This window comes from Sceloporus occidentalis, unplaced genomic scaffold, assembly GCF_023333645.1.
Source record: "Sceloporus occidentalis isolate IW3139 unplaced genomic scaffold, rSceOcc1.0.p SCAF_5, whole genome shotgun sequence".
Taxonomy (NCBI): domain Eukaryota; kingdom Metazoa; phylum Chordata; class Lepidosauria; order Squamata; family Phrynosomatidae; genus Sceloporus; species Sceloporus occidentalis.
The window spans coordinates 42,219,155-42,247,066 of record NW_028316985.1 but is presented as its reverse complement, the minus strand read 5'-3'; the positions used below and the strand labels follow the sequence as shown (position 1 = coordinate 42,247,066).

General features: G+C 40.9%; 1 protein-coding gene across 10 annotated transcripts; it reads left to right on the top strand.

Moving 5' to 3' along the window:
• On the top strand, positions 1–27,912 carry TMPO (thymopoietin). 10 transcript variants are annotated; one of them, XM_089523905.1, is made up of 9 exons: positions 1–405; positions 11,087–11,213; positions 12,135–12,293; positions 14,196–14,296; positions 21,600–21,719; positions 21,826–21,921; positions 22,359–22,469; positions 23,305–23,399; positions 26,404–27,912. In XM_089523905.1, exons 1-9 carry the CDS (start codon positions 163–165, stop codon positions 26,696–26,698), a joined length of 1,347 nt encoding a protein of 448 aa, XP_089380031.1. In that variant the 5' UTR covers positions 1–162; the 3' UTR covers positions 26,699–27,912. The 10 variants fall into 10 exon arrangements, with proteins under 10 accessions (XP_089380031.1, XP_089380030.1, XP_089380029.1 ...); XM_089523904.1 differs by having other exon boundaries at positions 22,356–22,469; XM_089523903.1 differs by having other exon boundaries at positions 21,826–21,945.

Genomic DNA, 27,912 nt, shown 5'->3' with positions numbered 1-27,912 from the left:
GCGGGCGAAAAAAGAGCGTCCGTTGTGTTCTGTGGTGGGAGGGAGCTGGGAGCCTTGTTTGAGTAACTGCTAGCGGCTCCAGTCTCTTTCTTCCCCGTTTCCCTTCGCCCGCCCCGGGCTCTTCGTCGGCGGCGGCTCCCTCGTCCTCCGCGCCGGCGAGCGATGCCCGAGTTCCTCTCCGACCCCTCGGTGCTGACCAAGGAGAAGCTGAAGAGCGAGCTCATCGCCAACAATGTCAGCTTGCCCGGCGGCGAGCAGCGCAAGGACGTCTATGTGCAGCTCTACCTCCAGCACCTCACCGCCCGCAACGCCCCCGCCGCCCAGCTAGACTTCTCCAGCGACGAGGAGCGGGAGCGCACACCGCTCGCAGCCCCCAGGAGCAGAGGAGGAGCCACCGTCGGGCGGGTAAGAGGCAGCTCCCCTCCGCGGCCTTTCTCGCTTTTCCCGCTTTTTCTCAATGAAGGGGGCGGCGCCATGTTTTGTGGCTGGAAGGCTGCATCCGCACTGGAGACATAACCCGCTTTGGCACCGCTTTGACTTTCTTCTGGCTCTTTGCTATGGAATTCTGGGAGTTGGAGTTTGTTGTGGAGGTGAAGGCAGGGGCAAACCTCCTCTGATGAACTCTTGCCGAGAAACCCCCATGATGGGTTCACCTTAGGGTCGCCATAAGCCCCTTAAAGGCACACAGCAACAAAGCCCCCTTTAAGCTCCTCTGACCATACAGTCTGTGGTCAGAGGCTTAAGTGGCTTCTTGTGTTAAAAAGTCTTTGGGTGTGTGACACTCTCCGTCTCAGAGGAAGGCAGTGGCAAACTCTGAAGGAACTTGCCAAAAAGCCCACTCAAGAGTTGCCTTAAATGTTGCCACAAGTCAAAAATGGCTTGAAGGCACTCAACTGCAAAAATGTTTCAAGCAAGAGAGTTCAAAGCCATTTGAAGCATTTGAATATTTACGTAGATCAACACAGTCTTCAGTTTTCCTTTGTGTAGGGCACTGTTTTTGTGGGTAAATTGTCGTCACTTTGAACTGACTAGAAGGGTGGAAAAGTACAAGTTATTCTTGCCAAAAAGTAACACTTCTCTCTCTCTTGTATCAAATTGGACCACAGTTTTAAAGGAAAAACTTCTATATACAGTCGGCCCTTCTTATACACTGATTTTTTATACACGGATTCAAGCATACACGGTTTGAAAATGTTCCAAAAAAGTATAAATTTACCTTGATGTTCCATTTTTTATTAGGGACACCATTTTGCTATGTCATTAAACTTAATGGGACTTGAGCATACATGGATTTTGTTATACACGGGGGATCTTGGAACCAAACCCCAGTGTATAACAAGGATCCACTGTAGCTGCAAAGTTCTTGGTTGCAAGCCTTTCCCCTCCAGAACATGTTAGTTGCATCTTTGTTCCTGATTTTGTCAAACAGTTGGATAGTTTTAAATATCAAAAACTAAATTTCATTGAGAGTTTAGTTTTGGAAATCTTTGGGTGTATCTCTTCAGTCGAAATAAAGCAGATTAACACCACTTTAGCTGCCATGGCTCCATCCTACAGAATCCTGGGGTTTGTCGTTTTGAGGGGTTTCTATGAGCACAGCGTCTCACAGAAGGCTAAAGATCTTGTAAAACTACAAATCCCAGGTTATAATACGATGGTGCTACAACACTTAAAGTAGTGTCAAATGGCTACATTTCTACAGTTTAGATGCACCTTTGGTAGACTGAACACCGTAGTTGATTAGGTACGTTCGTATGGAGTATTAATTTATCCCTTGGGCCTTTTGTCAAAATTTTTCACAGATAATAAAACTTCCATTCCTGTACTAAAAGGTTAGTTAGGGTGTGCTACTTCTTAGTGAACCTATAACAAAAAGTACTTGATAAAACCCAGATACTGCAGAGGAACTATGCACAAATGCATGGATTACATCATTTGGGCGTTCGAAGCAGAAGTCCAAAGTTATGTCCCCTGACTGCTTTCCTCCCCTCATTCTGGCAATTGGTCAGTTTGGAATAGCATCATTCACCAAGAGAATTCCTAGTATCTGAGACTTAACCATGTTTGTAGAAATTGTCAAGGAAATAGCTATGTAATCTCTTTCAGTATAAAAAGGAACCTAAGGTGAGGAAAAGGAATATAGCAGCATCTTTCATGAGCTTCCATAGAGTTCAGTCCGCTTCTTCAGATACACAGAAAGAATACAAAATTATTGTCAACAGGTATTTGAACAGTTATATAGTACCATGGGAGGGATGCACTATGCAGTATCCTGGGCTCTCCTAGTCAGGATTTATAATGAAACCTCGTGTTTATGTTATGTAAAAACAGCAGCTTTGATATATCTTGAGATGTAAAGTATTTCTGAGTATTATTTAACAATAATAATAACATATATTAAATATATAAATCAAAGCCTTTGCTTATCCAGTGGATAGGGTGCTATATAGTAAAAATGATAAACTATCATTAACAACAGCCATAGGAGTCACAAAAAGGCACTCCACATAAAGTTTACTTTACACTTCTGAGATTTTAAGGTATACTCTCTGCATATATTATTGTTTATAATGGGCCTTGGTAACTTGATTAATATGCTGTGTACACTATATGTATAGTGTTTAGAAAAGATAAGGGTTTGGATTTTCTGCATGGACTTGCATAGGAGGAAAAGGAAAATGGCAAAAAACTTCAGAGGTGAAGTCCACCATCACATTGTGAAGGAGCTAGGCTTTTTACAGTTGGACGTGGAATGCCTAAAGCTCAGTTTTGATCTAGTCTACTAGAGATAAGGCTTTTAGTCAGGAAGATAACATTAGGAAGTTAATATTAAGTATAGACCACCAAGAACTTATGTGTTAAAGGATATTTCTTTGCCTTTCAAGGTTCCATGGGGAATCTTCAGCATTTACACTCCAAAGGTTGCTTAATACACTTGTATTGAATTAAATATAGGTTCAAACCTTGATGTAACTTTTCCAGGTATTCTGAGATAGATATTTTTTCACTGCTCTAATTCAATGGAGATCCAATTTAATATTTTATTTGATTTATACTTAATTAAGAAAACATTTTAAAAAGTGTTAAGTGCTGTAAGGTTTTGAAAGTTGAAAATTTGTTGAACTGAATATTTGATAGGAGATGGTAGAATCATAGAGTTGGAAGAGATCTCAAAGGCCATCCAGTCCTACTTACTGCCATGCAGGAAAACACAATTAAAGCACCCCTGATAGATGGCCATCCAGCCTCTGTTTAAAACCCTCCAAAGAAGGAGACTCCACCACACTCACAGGCACCATGTTTCACTATCAGTTCTTGCTCTCAGGAACTTCTTCCTAACGTTTAGGTGGAGTCTTTTCCTGACGTTTGAATCCAAAACAAGATTGTTTCATCCTCAATATGACATCCTTTCAAATATTTACGGATGGCTATCCGGTCACCACCTTTTCTTCCGCAGGCTAAACATGCCTATCTCCCCAAGCTGCTGCTCATAGGGCATGGTTTCCAGACCTTCCACCATTTTGGTCACCCTCCTTCAGACACGGTTGTAATTCATATGCAGTAATATCTGTGGTTACCCAGATGGCCTTTGAATTCAGCAAGACTAAGTGGTTTGAGTGCTGGATTCTGGAAGCCAGGGTTCAATTCCCAGATTGGCCATGAAACCAGCTGAGTGACCTTGGGCAAGTTACACTCTCTCAGCCTCATGGGAAGGCAATGGCAAACGTCTGAACAAATCTTGCCAAGAAAACCTCATGATAGGTTTGCATTAGGGTCGCTATAGGTTGGTAATAACTTGGAGGGACCCAACAACAACAACATGTGAATGAAATAGAGAACATACATATACTGGGGATAGAATGGATGTTTCTAGCACGCTGTGTTTTGCCTCACACAAGACAGTAATTTGATTTTTTTATCTAATAAAATGTTCAAGTCACTTTTGAAAAATGTGAAATGATTGAGGAACTTGGCACTTTTTGTGCTTTTTTATCACCACACCCAAAGACAAGCATTTTCTAGGCAGTGCTGTATATATTATAATGCAGGGAATTGACTAGTTCTCTTTCTCATTTTTCCGTCAGACTTGACCCTTAATTGTACTAAAATTCTGTGTCTCCTGGGCAGCACTGGATACACAGTCTTCATAGGACTGTTTTAGAGGATCTGTTTTCCTTCTTTTAAAATTCTGTGCAGCTGAGAGGTTCAGAAATTCCTAGCATGATCATGAATGACCCTGTTTTGTTTCTTTCCTTCAAGAAAATGCAGTGTTTATGTGTATAATAGCAATTAGATATGAATCAAATAAAAAAAGTTACATGCATATACATGGTGTCTGCATAGCATTTAGTTTAACTTAAGAAGCATTAAATGGAAGATGCGCTGTCCTGCCAAATCTTGGTGGGATGCATTCACAATATTGGTGATCTGGTAACCTGGTTGCTGGTTGTCATCTAATAATAGGTTGAAATAGTCTATGCGTGTAGGCTTTTAGTCTACAGTTAAAAAATAGGATGAATTTTTAGTCAAATGTGGTGTCATTGTGGTGGCATCTTATGTCCTCTTCTTCCTCCAAAGGCTTTGCAGGTGCCCCCTTTATCCTGTTGTATCAATTCATTGAGGCTCCTGCAAGAAATGTCCTGCTCTAACTAGAAGGAAAGATTTAGTGGTAGTCTGCTGTCTTTGGTGCCCCCTACTGGCCAGTGCATGCAAGCAGTTCTAGCTTATTTCCGAGGCATGTTCCCTAGGCTTTGTTTTGTAATTTTTCTTCTATATTGGATTAGATCAGTTTAAATACAAGTACAGTGTTAATTTTAGATAAAGTTTAGATAAATTATTTAGCAACTTTAGTTCTCATTATATTCCTGTAAGTCTTAAAAACTTTTCTATAAGAAGTTTTTTGTGGGTTTTTCAGGCTATGTGGCCATGTTCTAGAAGATTTTCTTCCTGACGTTTCACCAGCATCTGTGGCTGGCATCTTCAGAGAATGCTTTGCCTGGAAAAAGTGGGTTCTATATATACTGTGTGAGCCTGGGAATGCAGGAGTGATTTGCATGTGTATTGTTCTGTGCTGATGGCAGGCCTCAGGCTGGGAGGCTAATGCAAAAGAGGATTAGTGTCTGCTAATTGGTGATCATTATCTGCTGAGAAGGCCCCTGACTCTGAGTGGTTTCCCATTTGCATTTGCTGAGTCTTTATTTTGCTATTCCTCAGGACTGGTAACCAAATTTTGTTCTCTTTAAGGGTTTCTTCTTTCCAGTCGAAATTATCCAGATGTTTGTGGATTTCAATGGCTTCCCTGTGCGTCTTGACATGGTAGTGGTTGGCATGGTCCAGAATTTCAGTGTTTTCCAACAGTATTTTATGCCCAGGATGGTTTGTGGCATGTTCTGCTACTACTGATTTTTCTGTCTGGCCCAGTCTACAGTGTCTCTCGTGTTCCTTGATTCTTGTTTGCACGCTGCGTTTGGTGGTCCCTATGTAGACTTGTCCGCAGCTGTATGGTATGCGGTAAACTCCTGCGGCTGTGAGAGGGTCTCTCTAGTCCTTGGCTGAGCGAAGCATTTGTTGGATTTTCTTCAATGTGCAAACAAGAATTTTTATCCTAGTCCAGATCTTCAGAGCGCTTTGCAGAGTAAATAGCCAGATCACATAGCGAGAGTACTCCCTACTCCTTGGATCCTCCAGTAATCAAGAGGAAGACATGAACAATCATAAGTGCCATTTGTGTCTATATTGTGTTCAGAGGTGCTTGCAGTTATAGAAGGTGACCAGTAGTAGATACTCTATGCTGCTTAGTTTGCTGTGTGCCTTCAAGTTGTTTTCAATTTATAGTGACTCAGTTTATGGTGGCAAACATATAACGATTTTCTTGGCAAGATTTGTTCAAAGTGGGGTTGCCATTCTTAGTTTGCTCTTGGAATAATCCAGTACATTTTCATACTGTTTTTTATTCAAGGGAGAATAGGCTTGGAAGCACCCATTTTTAAGTTACTTAGAAATATAGTGCCACTATAGTCAGCTTTCTTCCTGATTCTGAGGGTAGAAAAACTGAAGAACTGTGAAACAATACCATATGAGAGATGCTGCCATCTCTCTGTAACATGTGAAAAAGGTAAACTAGACAAGGTGTAGTGTAGTGCCTATTCAAAGAAAGGAGTGTGAATTGAAAGTTAAGCATTTGTGTGAGACAAGTTCAAAGTCTATAATGCATTAACTTGTCCTCTAATTATCAAACCAAATATCTCTTATTAAGAGATTCAAGTTAAAATGAATTAGAAACGGGAGGGGTTTTATTTAAATAGCAATAACATTTAAATGATCTTTTCACACATTGAAATCAAAATTAGTTCTTATAACTTACTTCTTGTGTAAAATCTCCTGTATTTGAACACATGGGTGTGTTCACAACAGGTTCTGCAGAGTATCTTTGTACAGCCAGCCAATGGAGTTCTGCATAAGAAAAGGAATAGATACTTCACCAAAATTCCACACTAAAATGACATTGTCTTGAAAAGAGAATCACAACTCACCAAAAGTAGTTTTATTTTCTCTGCAACAGCTAAACTGAAGTCTGCATTTTCCAAGATCTCAATGTCATTACTTCTGTTACGTGAATACTTTTCTGGGAGTAGCTTCTACTGATGATAGCTGAACTTTTTGGGAGGGAGGGGAGGGTTAAGAACCAGATTCAGGATTGGGTTGTTAGAACACGTGGCAGTGTGTACAGCAGGAGATAATAAAAATAACTTTTTCTCTGTAAGAATTGTTAGTTGTGTTAATTGCGACAAGGCATTTGAGGCCAGGAGCTTAACAGGAGATGATAAAGATTGGGCTTCTTAAATAGTCATAAGTACAGTAAGCAGGAAAGGAGGCAAGCATCCTTGTTTTCTCCTTCCACTGTTATTAATCTGCTGTTATATCAGAAAATTCTTCTTTCTTCTTGGTAGAAGCTACTCCCAGAAAAGTATTCACATAACAGAAGTAAGGCTTATGGCATGGAGACTTTCTTCAAAAGTGCCTTCAATGCAGGAAGGAAATTTCCCACACTGACGGACATTCTAAGTGCTTGTTGTTTCTGGGGAACGTTTATATCATTGGCAGATGCCAGCATTGCTGGGTATTTTTCCTGCAAGCTCAAGAGCACTTAGGTAAAAATTAAAGGTGAGAAGAAACAAAGACATCACCGTAAGGGTCTGCTACAGACCTTCAGGTCCTCCTAGTTCAGATTAGATCTAAGTCTAGTTCTGTGAAATATTAAAAGAATGAGAGATATAGTAATCCTCAGAGACTTCAACTAGCCAGGTGTATGTTGGAAGTCAAACTCAGCCAAGAATGTAGTTTACCAAGTTCCACACTTGTCTTGCTGAGATTTTCGTCGCCTAGAGTAGGTGTAAGAAACAAGAAGGGGATGAAGTATCCTGAGTTTGATCCTCATCAAGAAAATACTAGTCATTGAGGTGGAAGGAGTAGGGTCTTGGTTGGAAACAATTGCACCTTTTATTGAATTATAATACTGTAGAAAGAGAAAGCTGGGGGTAATTGGACATTCCGGTATGCTATGGACTTTAGGAAAGCTGATTTCGGCAAATTCTAGGTTGCAAACAAATATTTGAAAGGTTTTGGAGAATGGGTAAGGTCTTGGGAAGCTGAAAACAAGCAAATGTCCCCATCTTCAGAAGTAGGGGATGATCTGGGTAGCTACTACTAGTAGGTCAGTTTGATGCGATACTAGGAAAGTTACTAGAGCAGGTAATTAAAATCAATCTGTGAGCACTTAAAAAAGAATGCTGCCATGACTAAGAGACAGGATAGGTTTCTCAAAAGTAAGTCTTGCCTGTTTAAAATAGTTAGAAGCATGGTGGATTAGGTGGATTAGGGAAATGCTGTGGAGATACTATATTTTGATTTTAGAAAGGCTTTCAACAGAATCCATCAGGTACTTTTGTGAACAAGCTGGTAAAGTATGGGTTAACAATGCTATTCTTAGGTGGATTTGTAGCTAGTACTGAAACAGTGCTCATTAGTGTTTATCATACTGTAGAAACAGAGCCCAGTATTTGTTCAACATCTTTGTAAATTGCTTTGCATAAGGCATCACACTGAGAGGAGTTCCTGATGCTTTAGAAGACAAAATCAGGATTCAGCATGAATTTAGAGATTGGACAAATGGGCAAAAAAGAGGCAAAATATTTTTCAACAGAGTAGTTGTAAAGTTCAGTATTTTGAGAGGAATAATCAGATGCTACTCCTCATGGCAACAGCTTTGCTGATTACTGATGTGTTTCCAGTCAAAATTTACAGGGCTGTTTGTGATTTATAAGGCCACATACTACTACTTGGAAGCATGCTGCTCATTTGACTGCATTTTCACTCATGAATATTTTGGGGGTTTTGGTCACTGTTGGAGGCCTTTCTCTTTTCATCCACTGTTATAAATGGGATTGTTGCTGGGCATGTGAGTGGGAGTCTTCTTGGAGACTACCATGATATTTAGGCAGGGCTTGGCATGCAATCTGGTCTGAATGGAGTTTGAATTGGTTAGATGCCATTGGTTCCTTTTATTGTTGTGTTTGAATTATTGTTGTGTTTTTATGTTTCACATTTTGTTTTTAAACTGTATTTTGTTGTTGGTAGCCACCTTGATTGCCATTTTTTGACAGAATGTTGTGAGATGAACTTAGTTTCCTGATTATTTAGTAGACATCAGAGAGCAGTTTCAAAACTTAGTTCCCTCTGCCATTCTCAATTCTGTTATTTACTTGAAACTGGCTTTGCTCACAAGTTTCCCCTTTCCATATTGGAATGGAGCTGTGGGACACTAACTTGTTTTACTGAAGGTGGGTTCAAGATTCAAAACAATTAACTGTTCCATGAAGACAAGGGGGGAAATCTGTAGTTGAGTTTTCTTGGAGAAAGCAAAAGGCTAAATTATTTTGCATCATTTATGGACAGGGTTGTTTCAGGAACATAAGAATCTTGTGTGGCTGAGAGTGGTGGAAATGGCTGAGTGAAGGTCTCAGATGATTGGTGAGATGAGTTAGAATGTGCCAGTGAACTATGGGCTATGTTTAGTTTTGAGAGAGACGTCTGTGTGGGACTCATCTATATGGAACAATGTCATCTTTGGGAAGAATAAACTACCCCTTGTTGAGTGGAAAGAGAAAGGCACTGTTAAAAATAATAGCTTTGAAACACCCAGTTTATTTATTTAAAAAATATTTCTGTTATCTCCAGTCACAGTCTCATGGTGGCATACAACCAGTTTGGACAATTTAAAGTTAGAACTGTAGAGATTGTTGTAAAATAAGTCAGACAAAAGGTTAAATGATTTACTAGCTCTTTCAAAGTTAAACCATTCACATGCACAGATTTGGATTGAATCAGGTTGCAAATGCTTTAATAAAAATCATGTAATTTGGCATTAGAATTAAACCAGCATCGGCAGCAGTTGGACTTCCAAAGGAAGGGCATTACAGAACTGGGGTGCCAAAGGAGAAAAAGCCCTTTCCCCATCTTCTCACAGTGTATTGGTCCCACAGCTGGGACACAGAGGAAGAATCTTCTCACAGACCTAAATTTTGGGGTAGCATATAAATAGTGATATAGATAATGCTTTGCTAGTACAGAAATGTTTTAAATCATAACAAAGGAAAGCATTTTGCCTTAGTTATTGATGTACTTTTTCTCAGGCTGTTGTGGTGAGCAGTCTCTTTTGGTCCTGTCAAGTAGGAGGGCAATGTGTCTAGAAGCCCAGTGGAGCTACTAAGGAAGGGGGATAGGGGAGGGGAAAGTAAAAGGGCTGTTTTTTGTCTGTGACCCCAACCAACAACTGGGAATCCCCTTGCATGAGGAAGCTGGACCATCATGTGGGCCCTCTGCCAGGATGTCAGTAAGAAACCTTTAAAAATGCCTCAGGGAGAGAGGCACTAACCAAAGTGAATGAACTTAGAATTTATTTATTTACTTATTTATTTCATATGCTGCCTTTCTCAGTATGGGAGCCAAGGCAGCTCTCATAAAGTAGGCTAAAAACTTATCAGTTAAGTTTTAAACAATATAAAATTATGTTTGAAATACAAAAGTTAAAAACATAAATATTGCATGCACCTCAATAAGAAGCCTCACTGAGAATGATTATATATTAAAAGGTTACTTGAGCAAAAACATAGTTTCCTGCGGATGGAAGGAAAGTTGGGGGGGGGCAACCTAGCCTCCTATGGAAGGATATTTTGGAATAGAGGAGCAGCCACTGGGAAGACTCTCAAGGCATAACAACAATTTAGGATACATGGGGAAATAGTAGTGTTAGTGGAAAACCAGTGTGATGTGGGCATGGTCTAGTCCTCACCGTATAAAGATCTAATGTCCCCTTCAGAGCCTCTACATTAACATATCTGGGAAAATAAGAGGTGTGAGGAAGTCTGGGAGGAATGATGATGAACATGCAGGCACCCTGGGTCCAGCAATTACATCTCTACACTCTATCTTCACCATCCTTCTAACTAACTGCCATTGCTGTGGCTTGTGAGGGAGAGAACAACAGACAGATGTGTGATGCATCTGCTCCAGCAAGTGGACTAATGACTAATTTTGGAGCCCATTTTGAAGTCTGTTTACAGCTTTAAACAGTTTAAAGTTTACCGCTTTAAACAATTTTATGCCATGGGTAACTTATAGGAAATTGTTCACCTGTACCAACCTGTCAACTGTGCAAGCTTACAACTGGAGTCTTCACCTTTGGCCATCTTCAAAGGTGGATCAGCTGGATAGCAAGGTTTTGTCTTTAAAAGTTGTCTACAAATATTTTAAATAAATGTCATTTTTAAAAAAAAATCATTTTTGTGTATTGTTAACTAGTGCAGACCCCATAATTAATATTTAAAGGCCTGCCTTCATAAACATGTCTTCGTATGTGGCCAGAAAGAGAGTCTGGGAGCTAACCAAACATCCCACAGAAGGGAGTTCTACTGCCTGGGAGCAGCTATTGACTTGCTAATGAAATATTGGAAATAATTTTTATTTACAGATTTAGCAACATAATTCTACAATAATGGTAAATTTTGGGTTATTTGTCCCTTCACAGAAAGTAACAAAGAAAACAGACAAACCAAGACCAGAAGAGCAGGATGATATAGATGTAACTGAACTCAGTAATGAAGAACTCAAAGATCAGCTTATGAAATATGGTGTGAATCCAGGTCCAATTGTTGGTAGGTTGATATTGTGAAATATTGCATGAATATGTGTATATAAAAAAAAGTGAAGAGAGAGAGAGAGAGAGAGATGGAAGGAAAAAGATTAAAACATTGCCCATCATTAACCTGACTTCTGGCAAGTTGCATAAGTGCATTACTTCTTGTTTATAGAAAGTATGGGCAAATACTGTTCACCTTAAATTATACAAAGTGATGCAAGGAATTATCTCCAATTAATAGGATGCAGACAAAAAGACACTTTCTTGAATCAATCTGGGTATATAAAAGACTTTCCATATGATTCAATAATGAGAAACCAGCCTATAGTAGTTGACATTAGTCATGCTGGTGATTAGAAAAAGTTCTATTTGGATGTACAGTACTTTTTTTGGATGTACATTGAAAGTGTTCTCAGGGTTAAAACGGGTTCTGCTGCCCTTTGCTCTTCACACCCACCACTTGTGTTATAAGTTTATATGACCACATGTATATATTCATCTGTTTTAATAATGCTTTCTTTTTATTATTTGAGTATTTCCTTTCTTACTAGTTTCTAGTTTGGCTACCCTCTGAAAGTTTCCTGCACTTGTGATGCTGATCAGTGTGAAGCTTCTCCAACTATTATAGTTGGTTCCCCATCCTACAACATCTCCCCCAGTTAAGATGTTGTTGTTTTTAAAGGGGGATTCACAAACATTTGGGAATTTTTATTCTAGTTAGCTTTAGTCAGAAATCATGTCTTCCCAGGTAGGGAATTTCTTAACTTGAAAACTACTGAAGCACATAAGCCTCAAAATGAAGCTTAAGACGTTTGCAGTCCGCTTTCTGCTAATCTTGGTGTTTGGCTAAATAGAGTAGTACAGTGGAATTTTTACCAGCACTGTGTATTGGAATTTGAAGTTCTTGTCTAATGTATTCATTCCTGTTTTACTGCAGCTACTACAAGGAAACTCTATGAGAAGAAGCTACTGAAGTTAAAAGAACCAGGCCAAGATATAAGTTCTTTTGTACCTACTCCAACAGTTTCTTCCACTGCAGAAAACAGCAAGCAGAATGGAAATGAAGACTCTGATCAATACAGTGACAATGAAGAAGGTACAAACATAATACAAGAAGGGTTAAAAGTTTGGACAACTAGGGACCTTTTAAGTCATTACTTTTAAGACATTAACAAACGTAAGATAACACTTAGGTCAGAAGGAAGATCAGCATAGATTGAAGAGAGTTAGATTCTGTAACCTAAGGAGGTCTAACTTTCTTTCTGCTCTAGGGAGTACCCATGCAACCACATAGATCTTAAGTATGAACTGAGTTGTTTATCTGTCATCTCAAACAATGCTTGAACTAATCTTCTTAGCATGGCATATATGCAGGCTGGATAAACAGCACAACAAAATAATGACCCTTAGCACTCCATTTTAGGCTGCATCCACACTGCAGAAATAATCTGGTTTGACCCCACTTTAACTGCTATGACTCCATGCTATCGAAGTTAAAATGGGGTCAAATTGGACTATTTCTGCAATGTGGGTGCAGCCTTAGGGGGGGAAAACTGAACAGAGTTTGAAAAATTATTTTATTTCTGGTTATAATGTTTAACATTCAGTGCAGGTGCAGCATAAAATGAAATCTTGTCTTGCAATTATTTTTTTCCTTAATTGCTTTTATATATGTACAGTATAAGTTATTAATGGCTTAGTACAGTGTTGTGTGTTTATGATAAAAACAAACATCAAATGGATAGTATTTTAAAGCTTATATTGAAGATATGTCAGATTTTCAGGAGCTAAACTACAAAAAGGTGGATATATGAGTTCAGAGATCTTTTTTTAAAAAAATCCTAAATCCAGTGTAGTACTGGTGCTAGTATTATAGCATCAGCTTCATGCTACAGCATTTTCCCTTCCTCTTACCTCTGCAATGCTGCAGAGTACGTTTTTGCGGTGCATAGTGGTTACAGCTAGAAGGAAATATTGTGAGGTTATCTGAGCTTTATCCCATCACACTGCCACCAACTATCAGGTTTCCCCTGAGGAAATCCCACCACTGTGGCCAAATATGAGTTTTCTATCTACCAAATGCAAAGACTTCCACTGCTTACTGCAATGATCCAGAGTGAGAGCTTTTCCTAATCCCCACCTCTGCACCAGTGAAAGGACTTGATCCTGTCCCCCTTTGTGACACCTATGGTGGGAACTGTCTTAATTGCCCTTAAGGTTCCTATGAGGATTTATGCAACTTGTATTCCCACTGGATAAACCCCTTTATACTCTATGCTGCTAGTGCAGGCAGTTTGTATGAATCCAGGTTTTCAGTCAGTGTTCCTGCAAGCCAAAAGTGTACGAGAACAAAAACAATTCTTTATTTGCAGAAGTTAAGCAACACAGCACATAAAATATTTATTACACTAAAAATAGCACACACACTCTCATCCTTAAAACACCACTCATTTATGCCTAAATGTGTCTTGACTCTTAATGCTAAATCTTGTGCGCCCTGTCACCCAGGCCAACCATACCAACTCCTAACTGAAACCACCCCATAATAAGTTAACTACCAACTGTTTAACTGTCCTTGACCAGCCTTATGCACATCTCCAACATCCCATTTAATCAGCATTCTCTCTAGCATTCCTCCGCCCCCCCCAAAAAAACACCCCTCTTTATTTTATACTGTATTATACAACCAATAGATTAAACGGTATTTCTCATATAGGTGTATGAAATAACAGAAATCACCCTGCCTTCTTGGTTCTGGATTTTGTTCTTCCATCACTGGAAGTCCAGTTTTGGATCCTACTCAAAATCAGGTTTTATCTGGCAATTTAAACTTCATTGATTGTCATCCACTTAGCAGTCATACATCAGCCTTTAGTATATTTTTTAGACTAGTGTTATTTAAGTTGAACTCTTGAAACAAATATATAGGTGTAGTAGCTTTTTTTTGTACTACTGAAATTTTGAGCTGTAAAAGAATAATGGATTAACTTACTTACAGATCCTAAAACAGAATTCAAACTTGAGAAGCGAGAACCACTGAAGGGTAAAACAAAGGCTTCAGTAACACTGAAACAGAGAAGAACTGCTGAGCATAACCAGGTACCATTAGAAATAAAGTTTTTGTTGTTTTCTAACCAACAAGTGGTATATATTATGAAAGATTTCCTTCTTGAAATGCTGGCATATATTTATTTGAGGGTCCTGTAGAAGACAATAACAATAATTATTTATCACCTGCTACTAAGTTGTATTCTTTGTAATTCAGTGTATTCAACATTGCATAGAAAATGGAAAGAAGCATTTTTCCTGACTATTCAGCAAAATCTTAACTGTATTTTGCGAAATAAAACCATGGCTATTGATTGTTTCCATAACATACTTGACATTAAGCCCATTTTTTTTGAAAGGTAAGAATAATTATACTCATGCCAATCTAATATTTTTCATTGTGCTATTTTTGTGACATACTATTTTTTTTCCATACTCACTCTTTCAGTATTGGCTTTCAGCTTTGCTTATTCTTTGCTTTGCTAGTCTTTCTTCCAAACAGTGGTAATGACTGTTACAGAAGGCAATCAAAATCTTTTCAGAATACAGTGGGCCCTCGCCTTACGCGGGGATCTGTTCCGGATCCCGCTGCGTAAGGCGAATTCTGCCTATGCTCAAGCCCCATTATAAACAGTGGGGCTTGTGCACAGTGGCGCGGCAGGGCGCAACGGGACCACGCGCCCATTCAATTGAATGGGACGCGCCGCCCCGCACGCGCCCCACAGCTTGAGCACTTATGCTCAAGCTGCGTAAGGCGCGCCCACATATGACGCGGGCGCGCTGTAATAGCAGTGCCCTCTCACTGAACCAGTTTCACTTACTCTCAGATGTATTGTCATATAGCACAATGTGGCTGTGCAACAAATAAAGGGCTATTTTAAGGGAAAATAGATAAAGACAACAAAGTGGGCCTGCATATGTTTTCAAGTAAAGGTACAGGACTCTGGGGGGAGGGGGGAGATTTCCCAACAACCTAAAGAAGCAGGACAATTTACTGAAGGGAAAACTATGTGTGAAATTCCTTTCCTACCTGTTTTGGTTCATCCCTATGTTTCAGCATTGCCAGTATGTATTGAGAGCACTGTGAATTTATATCTAGTTAGAGGAATACCATCTTTGATTAAGGATACTGCCTAGCATAGAGATGCATGCAGTAAATGAAAATTACATAGGCGCGTTACACACGCGCCTAAAGTGTGTATTAGGGTTAGGAAGGGGCGTATTAGGATTATGACGGGGCATCACCTCCTGACGCCCCTCAACCCTAGTATGGACTGAGTCCGTACAAAATGGCGGTGCCTGTCCACATGGGTGCCACCATTTTCACGTCGCGGATGCATAGTATCTGGTTGTCGCACGGCGAAAGTGACGCCGTGAGTGCGAGACTAGCGCCTCGCGGCGCCACTTCCAGGGTGCAAAAAGAAGTGCCATTTTGGCGCTTTTTTGCTGCGCCCAGGAACCGTGCGGTTTGGCCGCTGCGGTTCCCAGACCCAGCAACCGGCGGCGGCGACAAACCGCCGCTTTTAGGCAGTCTGTAACGCGCTATAGATTCCTTAATAGAAAAAAAATAGGCATGACTGCTTGCATCTTCATTACTATCATGCTTGTTATTAACTTTATACCCTGTCTTTTTGTAAAAGCTGGGACTGAAAGAGTAGAACCATCCAAAAAATCAGCATGAGATGCAATTAAATTACCAATTTTGTTTTAAAACATGCAATTTAAAATGATAAAAGCAATTTTAAGAAACAGTACAATTAAAACAGTAAAAACAATATAGCACCCTTCAAAAAGCACTTTCTTTAAAAACCTTCAGTTCTTAAAAACCTGTCAGAATAAAAAAGTTTTACAAAAGGTTATGTTAATGAAGTTGCAAGCATAGGACCATTTTAGCTTCCCTAGGAAGGGAATTCCAGATCATAGGGACAGCCAGTGAGACCAGATCCCACATCTCAACTGATTGTTTCTGTGAAGATGGTGGGACAGAGGGAAGGGCTTCAGCTGGTGATCATAGGGGCTGGGCAGGGTTATATATGGAGAAAGGATCTGTCAGATAACCTAGACTTAAGCCCTTGAGGTCTTTATAGGTCATAACTAGCACTTTGAATTGTGCCAAGAAACAGTAGTCAATAGAGCTGTTTTAAGCAAGGGATTGTATGGTCCCTAAAACCACAATCTCCAGGATTGGGCACATGTGGTTCACTAGCTTTGTGTGTGCGCACAAGCACTCCTGGCTACTACAGAAATCTGTGCTTCCATTCTCAGGGCTGGGTCCAAGAATAAGGAAAGGATACACATTCCAGCATTTGGAAATAGTTTTGGTTAAGCTTTCAAGAACCTGTGTTATAAGAAGCAAATGATTATTTCATGAAATATTCCTAGAAAGTAATCTTGGAGGTGCATATTTGCCATGCTTATTACTTAATTACCTTCTACACATCTTGAGGTAAATCTCATTGAGGAGGCCTTGGCTCAAAACACACAGGACTAAAGTGCTGTCTTCAGGCGGATCTGGGGGCTGGCAGACAGATGACGCACACCCACGTATGGGGTCAAAGCTGCACCACAGCTGCCTATGGCAACCCAGGGGCACTGGCAAAAGGAGTGCAAAGAAAATGCTTCTTGCTGGCAACCTGTTTGGGACCGCTGATGCGGCTGGCGTCAGAACTGCACTGTCTGGTTGCCGCAGTCCCGTGCGATACAGGGAGTGCCTGTGGCTGGAGCTGCTAGAGGCTGCTCCAAGCTGCCATCTGCTTGATCAGGGGTAGGCAACCTTTTTGAGCCGGGGGCCGGGTTGCTTTCCCTCAGGCGACTGGGGGGCCGGGGGTGGAGCTTCCACCCTCCGGGGTCGGTGCCGCACGCCGGGGGCGGAGCTTCCACCCTCGAGGGGCGGGGCTGCGTGCCATAGGCGGAGCTTCCACCCTCCAGGAGCCAGGCCTCCCGATCTTTGCCGGCCCCTGAGGGGCCCCAGGCCCCGTCAGAGGCCGACAGAAAAGCCGGTGGGGGCCGCCAGCGCTGGAGGCCTCCCCCTCTTTGCCGGCCCCTGACAGGGCCCCAGGGCCTGTCAGAGGCTGGCAAAAAAGCCGGCGGGGGCCGCCAGCACTGGAAGACTCCAGGGACGGCAGCGGGCCTCTAAGAGACCCCCTGCCGCCGCCGGAGGCCTCTTGGAGGACTCCAGGGATGGCAGTGGGCCCCTAAGAGACCCCCTGCCGCCGCCGAGGCCTCTTGGAGGACTCCAGGGATGGCAGTGGGCTCCTAAGAGACCCCCTGCCGTCGCCGGAGGCCTCTTGGAGGACTCCAGGGACGGCAGCGGGCCCCTCAGAGATCCCCTGCGGCCGCCGGAGGCCTCTTGGAGGACTCCAGGGACGACAGCGGGCCCCTCAGAGACCCCCTGCCGCCGCCGGAGGCCTCTTGGAGGACTCCAGGGGTGGCAGCGGGCCCCTCAGAGACCCCCTGCCATCGCCGGAGGCCTCTTTGAGGACTTCAGGGGCGGCAGCAGGCCCCTAAGAGACCCCCTGCCGCCTCCGGAGGCCTCTTGCAGGACTCCAGGGGTGGCAGCGGGCCCTCAGAGACCCCCTGCCGTCGCCAGAGGCCTCTTGGAGGACTCCAGGGATGGCAGTGGGCCCCTAAGAGACCCCCTGCCGTCGCCGGAGGCCTCTTGGAGGACTCCAGGGATGGCAGCGGGCCTCCTAAAGGCCCGCTGCCACCTCCAGAGCCCCGTTTGGGGACTCCAGCGGCGGCAGCGGGTCCCTTAAAGGGTCCCCCAGGGCCCGTCAGAGGCTGGCAAAAAAGCCGGCGGGGGCCGCCAGCACTGGAGGACTCCAGGGACCCGCTGCTGCCTCCGGAGTCCCGTTTGGGGACTCCAGCGGCGGCAGCGGGTCTCTTAAAGGCCCGCTGCCTCCTCCGGAGCCCCGTTTGGGGACTCCTGGGGCGGCAGCGGGTCTCTTAAAGGCCCGCTGGCGCCTCCGGAGCCCCGTTTGGGGACTCCAGCGGCGGCAGCGGGTCTCTTAAAGGCCCGCTGCCTCCTCCGGAGCCCCGTTTGGGGACTCCTGGGGTGGCAGCGGGTCCCTTAAAGGCCCGCTGCCTCCTCCGGAGCCCCGTTTGGGGACTCCTGGGGCGGCAGCGGGTCCCTTAAAGGCCCGCTGCCGCCTCAGGAGCCCCGTTTGGGGACTCCTGGGGCGGCAGCGGGTCTCTTAAAGGCCTGCTGCCCATAGCGATGAAGTCTCGCGCGACCTTTTCTGTGGTCGCGCGAGGCTTCACCGCTATGGGTGCCGCCATTTTGTCTCCCAAAATGGCGGCGAAGTCTCACACAACCTCAGGGAAGGTCGCGCGAGACTTCGCCGCCATTTTGGGAGAAAAAATGGCGGCGCCCATAGAGGCAAAAAGCCGCATTTGGCGGCGGTGGCTGCTGCTGCCGCGGGCCAGCTAAAAAGCCTCCGCGGGCCGGATCCGGCCCGCGGGCCGCAGGTTGCCAACCCATGTGCTTGATCCTCTAATTATAAACTTTCAGGATTGAACTGCCAGTGTACTGATTTTGTTTAGGCCTGGATCTTTACACATTCATGTCCGTGTCTTAAGGAGCCTTAAGGTGAGATCCTTTTGAAATTAGAACTATCATTTTTATTAAAGCTTTTGAAATTGAAACACAGGAATCCTACTATTGGTCAAATGTAAGGCTTTTTCCCCTAAAGTATTTAGTATGGTAGACTAAAAGTAAGCTTGAGAATCAAAGTAATACTTAATTTTTAAAATTCATCTTATGGACTTTATAAATACTCAGAAAAATGTTGATCTCTAAGAAAAATGTTGATCTCAATAGTTTTTAAAGAAATGCATTTTATATGTTATTGTCCATATAAATTATTTGTCTTGAAGCTGTTCTGAATTACAAATAAAGTCTACAATTTCTGCTTAGCTCTCTTTTGCATAACAAATCTATTCTGAACTGTACAGCAGCTTTCCAAATTTTATAATAACACTGCAAGCCTGGGAGTGGAATTTATCTCTTCCAGTGTCAGTTCTGTTTGGACTCCCACCTCTTCTTGGAATTTTCAGACCTTGGGTTTCATAATGAGTAATACCCTCAGTCTGTAATAAACATCTGCCTCTTGCTTGCCTACTGCATTATTTCCTGGCATCTGTTACAATTTTTAAAAATATGATTGGTTCTATTAAGCTATTAATCAGAAATATTTAACATTTGCAAAGAAGTTCTTCTACCCTTTTATAGCCTTTTTATTTTTCATTGCACTCAAACAGCTTTTCATGGAATTATGGCTGCAATCCTAAATACAGTGCTCCCTCGGTTTACGAATTTAATTCGTTCCGCGGCGCCGTTCGTAACCCGATACATTTCGCAACCCGAAAAGCCGCTGGATAGCCGCTAGCCGCGCTTTGAATTTCGCGCCGAAACGCGCCGAAAAGATCTTCGTAACCCGAAAAATCCTTCATAACCCGGAACAGTTTTTTTAAATCTAACTTTTTCGTACCCCGGAAATTTCGTAACGCGGTGAATTCGTATCCCGGGGTACCACTGTACATGAAATAGGTCTTAGTGCACTTGGATAGATTTAATGAGTAAACATCCTTGGCATTGTGTTGTACGCGAATAACAACTTGCTAATCTTGAATTTCAGTGCTACATCCAAATATGTGTCCACCCCCATATTGGATCTCTTTGGTTTTGCAGAATTTGGTTATAAATCCTTCCTGGTTTGCTTCGAGAAAGAATTTAAGACATCACTATATCTGAAATACTTTGTTCTGAAAAAGCATGTTTTGTCATCAGACTGTAAACCCTAAAAAGATAATTTAGGCTTAGAAAGAAAAAAAAAGAATAGCTTCTGTTCAGTATCTTGGAAAAAGGATGGAGGGAAGAAAAGCAAATACGTATGTATGTACAGTTAGCTCTCCTCATTCCCAGCTCTTACTTTCACAGGTTTGATTATTCACAAGTTTGTCCAGAGAGGCAAAAGGGATGAAAGTGAACTAGAGAAAGAGAAAGTGGGCTCTTTCCCTCCACATGTTCCCTGGCCATGAGAGAAAAAGAGAGGGAGGACAGGCAGGGAGAGAAAGAGATGGAGGGGGTGTGGCAAAAGAAGAAACAGAGAAGGATAGTGGTCATAGATAAAGAGGCTGTGAGGGAGGACCAAAGAAAGAGGCAAGCACAGCAAGGGAATTACCTGGGACTACAGCAGTAGCCTTCATCTCCTCTTGTTGTCCTGCTGAGAAAGGATGGGTGCTGCGGATATTTGTGTTTTCCCCACTTTTGTGGAGATCCTGCACCCGTAACCCCTGCAAATGTGGAGAGCCAACTGCATATAGGTACTTGACATTTTAGATATTCGTGAATGACATCAATAAAAAAGTACCATATATATTCACCTATAAGTTGAAAAATTTATGCCAAAAATTGACCCATTGAATCATGGGTCTACTTATACATGGGTCAATATGGTAATACTTCTTGGAAAGGTCCTAAAAGAAGTGCCGCCCAATGCCCCATTCTCCTTACTCCTGCGGCTGCTGCTCAAGCAAATAGAGAGTATGCATGTTTGTTTGTCTATTCCTCTGCTTTGCCGGGGGGGGGTCAAAAAGAGCTACTGCTCCGGCAAGGAAAGAGTGCAAGTTTGTTTGTGTATGTTTCCCTCTGCTTTGAAAAGAGCTGCTCTCCAGCAAGGAAGGATTGCTTGTAGGGGTGTGTGTGTGTGTGTGTGTGTGTGTGTGTGCGTATCCCTCTGCTTTGATAAGAGGTGCTGCTCCTGCAAGGAAAGAGTGTGTAGGTCTGTGGTGACTGTTGCTTCGCTGATGCCCTCGCTTTGTCCTTTTATCTCCTTTGTTACATGCCCCTAAGTGTATCTCTAATTTATCTATAGGTCCTATCAAAATCCATTATTTTGGCCACAAAACCTTCTCTTGGCTTATACATGAGTATATACGGTACTTATTGTGAAGTAGCATGCCAGTAATATCTAGACTCTGTTACTGTCTGTAAGCATTTAGTATTTTAATCAGCTGTTCTAGAGAGACAAGGAAACTTAAAGTAGTTCTACAGATGTATAGCATCAATGTAATTAAGGTTGCAATTCACATTTGAGATTATTATTAGATGTCAAAAATGATAACGTTAACAGCAATAGGTAAATTATTTAAGTGTTGAATAGAGGAGTTGTCTTTTACTTGGCTAGTTCTGATGTAGTGTTGATGTAGTGTTTTAAGAAGTGAAGTAGCCATGTGTGGTATTTAAAGGCTTCCCTGTGGTTTGCATGCAATATACTGTAGCCTTATGTAGGGGATCATCTGGTGTAGGTATACAGTATTCATATATGTGCTAATTTGTTTGATGCTTAAATAGAATTATTCTCAGGATGGAGTGACTGAGACATTCTGGAGAAGTGGATCTTCCAAAGGTGGATTTCTGCAGGCAGTTTCTAGGGAATCTGCAAGAGTATCCAGAAGAACACCAAGAAAAAGGGTGATGAAAGGCTAATTTGCAATCTAGACTTTTTATTTTTCTCATTCTCAGGCCCTTAGTAATAAACGTACACTTATTTTTTATGTTTTTGTTTTTAAACAAACAGGTTGAAACTACAGTACCGTTGCCTGTACATGATGCAGTAATATCAGAGAGTACTCCCATAGCTGATACTGTAGTGGCTTCAAGCAACAAGACCCTAGTAAATACAGTGAATTTGCAAAATGTGATTATTTTGAAATCTTCCTCCTGGAAAAATAAAGCCTATGAATAAACCTTATGTCCTAAGAAAAGGAAAAATGGGCTCTCCTCCCCCTTCTTTTTTAAAGCTGTGCTTATTGTCTATTAGGTGAAAGCAAAAAGCACCAGACACAATATTAAGCTAGATCATCTGAAAACTATTCTTTTCATCTTTTAAGCTCTTGTAAATGTCAGAAAATGTTTTTCATTAAGGGTGGGGAATGCCTGTAAATGGTCAATAGTTGTCTTCTCTCCGTTTATAATTTATCACTTTTGTTTTAAAATCATTATACTCAAATTTCAGAGGGTTGGATTCTCATATATAAAATACATGGCTTGATTAAGATTTTACTCTTTTTTTTAATTAATTCTGAGTCTGAACAATTTGAATTTCAGCAGGTTGTCAGTAGGGTACCTGGAATTGTCAAGCATCCAGATCCTATACTGTCAGTCAGTGACTACTCAGAATTTCCCAGAAGACCATCAAAGAAACCATTGATGACAGCTGAAGTAAATGCATTCACATTAGGTTGTTGTACAGAAAGGGGAGGAGGGTGTATTCTTCATAAAACTATACTTACATGTTGCTTTCAGCTTGGATGTGGCATACTAACAAATTTCTGATAGAATTGTTTCCTAACTCCAGATCACATTATGTTTCTGGATGTTGATTTTGCATGTACTAAACAAAAAGGATTTGGGGATAATTGAAGTATTTAAGAATTTAGCACTTAACTCTTACTACGTCTGATGTGGATTTTGGAACCGGTTGAATAGTAGCTCTTTTCTGTATCTTTTAAAAAACTTTTCTGCTGTGTGTGACAACTGTTGCCTGGATCACAAATAGAAGAACTTGAATTCTCATTGCAAATGTGAATGTGTTGTAGTGACAACATTCAAACTGCACCCTAAGAGGAAGTAGAAGATCAATATAAAATTACATAGTATGCATTTCATATTTAATAGTCATACATTCAATTCAGATAGAATAGATGTTGTGATAGTGCTTTTAATTTTTTTTCATATATTCAGGATAATGTCTGTTACATAACATTGTACTTCATGTTAAAGGAATAAAGGGGATGGTAATGAAGATACCTATATTCATTAAATGAACAAACAGATCAGTGTAACCAAACTTTACCCAACAGCTAAACTCAGTGAAAAAAATCTTAAATTTCACTGGTGTGCCAGATTCATTTTCAAATCACACATGGACGCAGTTGCCAATCTCTCTCTCTCTCTCTCTCTCTCTCTCTCTCTCTCTCTCTCTCTTATATATATATATACAGTTTTCTCATGTAGTTTATAAAGATTATCATGCTTATATTCTGACTTCTTATAGGTGACAGAGAAAACCTCTACAGAAGAAAAAAGAGTAGAAAGGGATATTCTTAAAGAAATGTTCCCATATGAAGCATCCACACCTACAGGAATCAGGTAATTATACTTTATACTTTGGAACATGCAGTAATTAGTCTGTTCAATCTCATAGCTTTATAACATCACTTTTTGCACTTGGCACTGTTGTGATTAGTGTTGTGAAAAAACAGTGTTATAGGGCTGACAAGAATTTGTTATGAGGCAAATACACATCTCTCTTTTTTCTGTACTCTTCATGTGGAAAGCTTGGTTTTCTATTTAAATTTATATTTTTAGAAGTAGATCATATTAGGTGATCACAGAGTCTAAATACAAGAAGTATAATGGTCATTAATTATATTGATCTCACAATTGGGGCAGTAATCCTCTATGCTTATTGCTGGAGAATATGGGCAGGTGATTGCTGTTGCAGTTATAACCTGCTTGTGGACTTCTCATAGAGATCTGGTTGATCACTGTTAAGGCTCCCTTACTCCAGAATTGGGTAATTGGTGAGAAACATCTCACTGAAAAACCTTTATAGCACTGATTTCCTTAGCTCAGTTGCTAGAATTATCTGCTTGAGCAAATGTATTGAACTAAATAAGGCAAAAGAGAATGCTACAGATAGCACTACGGTTAACTGATTTACAGTGTGGTTGGGATCAGACAAGTTTAGTAATACAGTTCACAGTAAAAGTTCTAATCTTTCATAGAGCCTTTTACTTTGCCAAAGAAGCTATTATACTTTTAATAAAAGATGAAGGAACCCCAGTTCCATTGCTTTCCTTAGTGTTTTTTTTAAACAGTATTGCTAAGGAACCATTGTGCATAATTCCTGACAAAGATATTATTATTATTATTATTATTATTATTATTATTATTAAGCTTTATTTATAAAGCGCTGTAAATACAATCTTTTTAATTGGACGGTTCCCTGCCCTCAGGCTTACAATCTAAAAAGACATGACACAAAAGGAGAAGGGAAAGATGGTGCAGAGGGGGCCTCTCTAGTAGGATAATACATATAAAATACATAGCAATACAGGAAGTGATTCAATAAAACAGACAACAAAAGAACATCAAATAGCAAGTGACAATTATGCAATGCCTGGGAACGCTTCTCTGAACAGGATGGTCTTCAGCTCCATTTTGAAGCTGGTTAAAGAAGTGATGGCTCTTGCTCGCGGGGGAAGAAGGTTCCAGGAGTGAGGGGCAGCGAGTGAAAAGGGGCGAATCTGGGATATATATAATGAGTTCAATTTGGGGGGGATGGAAATAAATTGAGAGTCAACCTATCAAGATGGTAGCAGCCCAGAGTTGGGAATGTCATATTGTAAAGCATATCCAAATTCTCTTGTTGTTTTAAAGGCGGGTTACAGACCGCCCTCAAGCGGCCGTTTTCCCACCGCCATTTGTGAAATGGCGCTCCTTTTCAAAATGCAGAAGTGGTGCCATGAGGGGCGAAGTGCACCCTCGCAGTGTCACTTCCGCCGCGACACGTCTGGACGCTATGCGTCCAAGACGTCAAAATGGCGTCGCTCATGTGGATGGGCGTTGCCATTAAGGACACGCTCCGCGCGTACTAGGAAGAAGGGCCGTGAAGAAGGTAAGACCCTTCCTAACCCTAATACGGCCCTTCCTAACCCTAGTAGGCGCGGAGCGCATACTTTATGGCAGTCTGTAACCCACCATAGTCTGCAACCTACTTATAAGAATCACTGAAGTTGGCTGCACATGGTGATCCTATCACGGGGTTTTCTTGGCAAGATTTGTTCAGAGGGGTTTTGCCATTGCCTTCCACTGAAGCTGAGGTATGACGTGCCCTAGGTCACCCAGTGGGTTTCCAAGGGGATGGGGATCGAAATTTGGTTTTCAGACTCTTAATCCATCACCCAAACTACTACACAAAACTGGCTCTTCTAAGGCAACAAGACAGGTACAGTGGTACCCCGGGATACGAATTGATCGCGTTACGAAATTTCCGGGGTACGAAAAAGTTAGATTGGAAAAAACTGTTCCGGGTAACGAAAGATTTTTCGGGTTACGAAAATCATTTCGGCGCGTTTCGGCGCGAAATTCAAATCCGAAGCGCGGCTAGCGGCTTTCCAGCGCTAACGGAAAGCCTTTTCGGGTTGCGAAATGTATCGGGTTACGAACGGCGCCGCGGAACGAATTAATTTCGTAACCCGAGGTAGCACTGTACAGGTATTTCCTTGTTACCTTCAATAAAGTTTAGGGACTCAAATTTTGCAATTTTTTTTCTTTGCAAATCTGGTCCACTGCTACATGAGGTAATAGCTGACAGCCAGAATAGCTGTGAGTGATAAATAGTATTCATTTCTGGATGTTCTGATTAACTGATACCCAAACAAAAGCTGATGTAGACATAGATGTGAGTCGAGGTGGGTTTTAGCTCTATGCCATAAATCCAAAAGAAGTGGAAATCTAAAAAAGATGAAGCTTTTGGTATGAATAATAATAATAATAATAATAATAATAATAATAATATATTTATTTATTTATTTATATCCCGCCTCTCCCTTCTGGGATCTAGGCGGGTAACAACAGTTCACTAAAACAGATATACAGACAATAATAAAATTTCCCTAATCTCCTTAACCCTCCCTCCTGCTAAAATTACACATAAACATCAAGATACAATACAATATACCCAGTACAGTGTACTTAGTTACAAATTTTATAACTAAGAATCGACACAGGTCGAATCATTCCAAGAAACCATCAGAAGAGGCGGTGAAAGAGTGAATGGATCAATTTGGTTAATTCAGCTGGAGGTTAGTCTGGAAAGGCCCGCTGGAAGAGATCTGTCTTTATCATTTATATATATATGAAGTTACCCAGACTGTATACGGTTTATGTAAGCTGTCCCCTTAAGGAGAGTGTGTTGACCTTTGTTAAACTTGTTCAAGGAAAGTAAATACTACTGTAGTTTTAGAATTGCAGCTTAATATCCTGTAATAGTTTCCTAATAAATCAATGCTAAAATGAAAGTTACACTACAGTTTTTTAAAATGAAATTACATCAGCCTTAAATTAAATATTACGTCTTAATTAACAGTGCTAGCTGCCGCAGACCAATCAAAGGAGCTGCTGGTCGACCTATAGAGCATGGTGATTTCCGTCTGGATGAAACCTATTCATCAAAATACATCCCCAAATACGTTTCGTCAGTTTCATCGGATGTCAAACGAGAGAATCCAACAATTAAAAAACGCTTCATTCCTTTGTGGATAAAAATCCTGCTCTTCGTTGTTGTTGCAGTCTTCTTGTTTTTCGTCTATCAGTCTATGGAAACCAATCAAGGAAATCCATTCTCGCAGTTCCTTAACAATCCACAGCAAAAGACAGATTGAGTGGCTTTTTTTGTTTGTTTTTTGATATGGCATCTACAATGTGGTCTCTTGTTTCTAACTTAGAAATACCTTCATTCTTCATCTGTTCAGAGACTGCATACAGATAATAACAACACAAGAATATGAAAAGTAAAATAAGACAGTAAGTGGCATCACTAATGTTTTTCAGAATTAGGAGATCACTTTCTGCCATAAGTAATATTTTTAGACTTCTTTGGAACTTCTTGTAGGATTTATTTTTTTAATGTGGACATCATTATATTCATTTGAGATTGTATATTTGTTTTTGCAACCTGGAAGCTCTCAAAAGGGGCAAAGTGATAGTAAAATGTGAAGATGTGTTTCAATGTTTTTACTTCATACTGAAAAGATGCTGTACTGAAATTTTCTCTACTTTGCCTATTGTTCCTAGGGGTGGGAAGAGCTAAGATAATAAAGGGAAATGCATTTGTATGCATTTTACTGAAACTGTGCAGCTATATTTAGTGTATTGTAGTTTTAATGGGAAACCCAGCATTTTTTTCTGTAGGATGCTGTAACAATAAATAAAATTGTAAACTTATTGTATACCTTTCCTTATCTGTTTTAATTTTAATGTAGTTAACTCCATTTAAGCTTAACCTCTATTTTTAATCATAGGTATCTATTTTAGTGCTTAAGTCTATAACTCCGAAATTGGCAATAGCTGTCCTTAGCAAAACTATTTATTAATAGATTGTGTGAAATTAAACTTACATCAACCAAGTTCAATTGCTTTTTTACTGAATAATTAAAATGTTAAATCATAATAAATTGGAAGCTTACATTTCTGCTCTTATTATTAAAGGGTTATGTTCTCATAAAAAACCTTCTCTATTTTTACTTAGATAAATTTAATTTAATGTTATGTTTAAATTTCTTTTTTTCTTCAGTTGTATTTTGTTTGAAGCATCATCAATGTTCATATTCTAAAACATTTCCTTATGGTATTAAAGGGGCATTATATTTCATGTGAGGCACTAAGGTTTAAAAGTGCTGCTGTGGACATAGCCATTTTAATCTGCCATAATTTGTCTCGGTTACAGTTTCCAATCAAATAACCTCAATTCATTTTTTTTACTAAATGTGGATTATTACACATATTAAATGAATGTATTATTTTGCGGCACATATGGGATCTTGATATCACTGCATATTCTATACAAAATTGCAATAAACTTATTTTTAACCTTAAA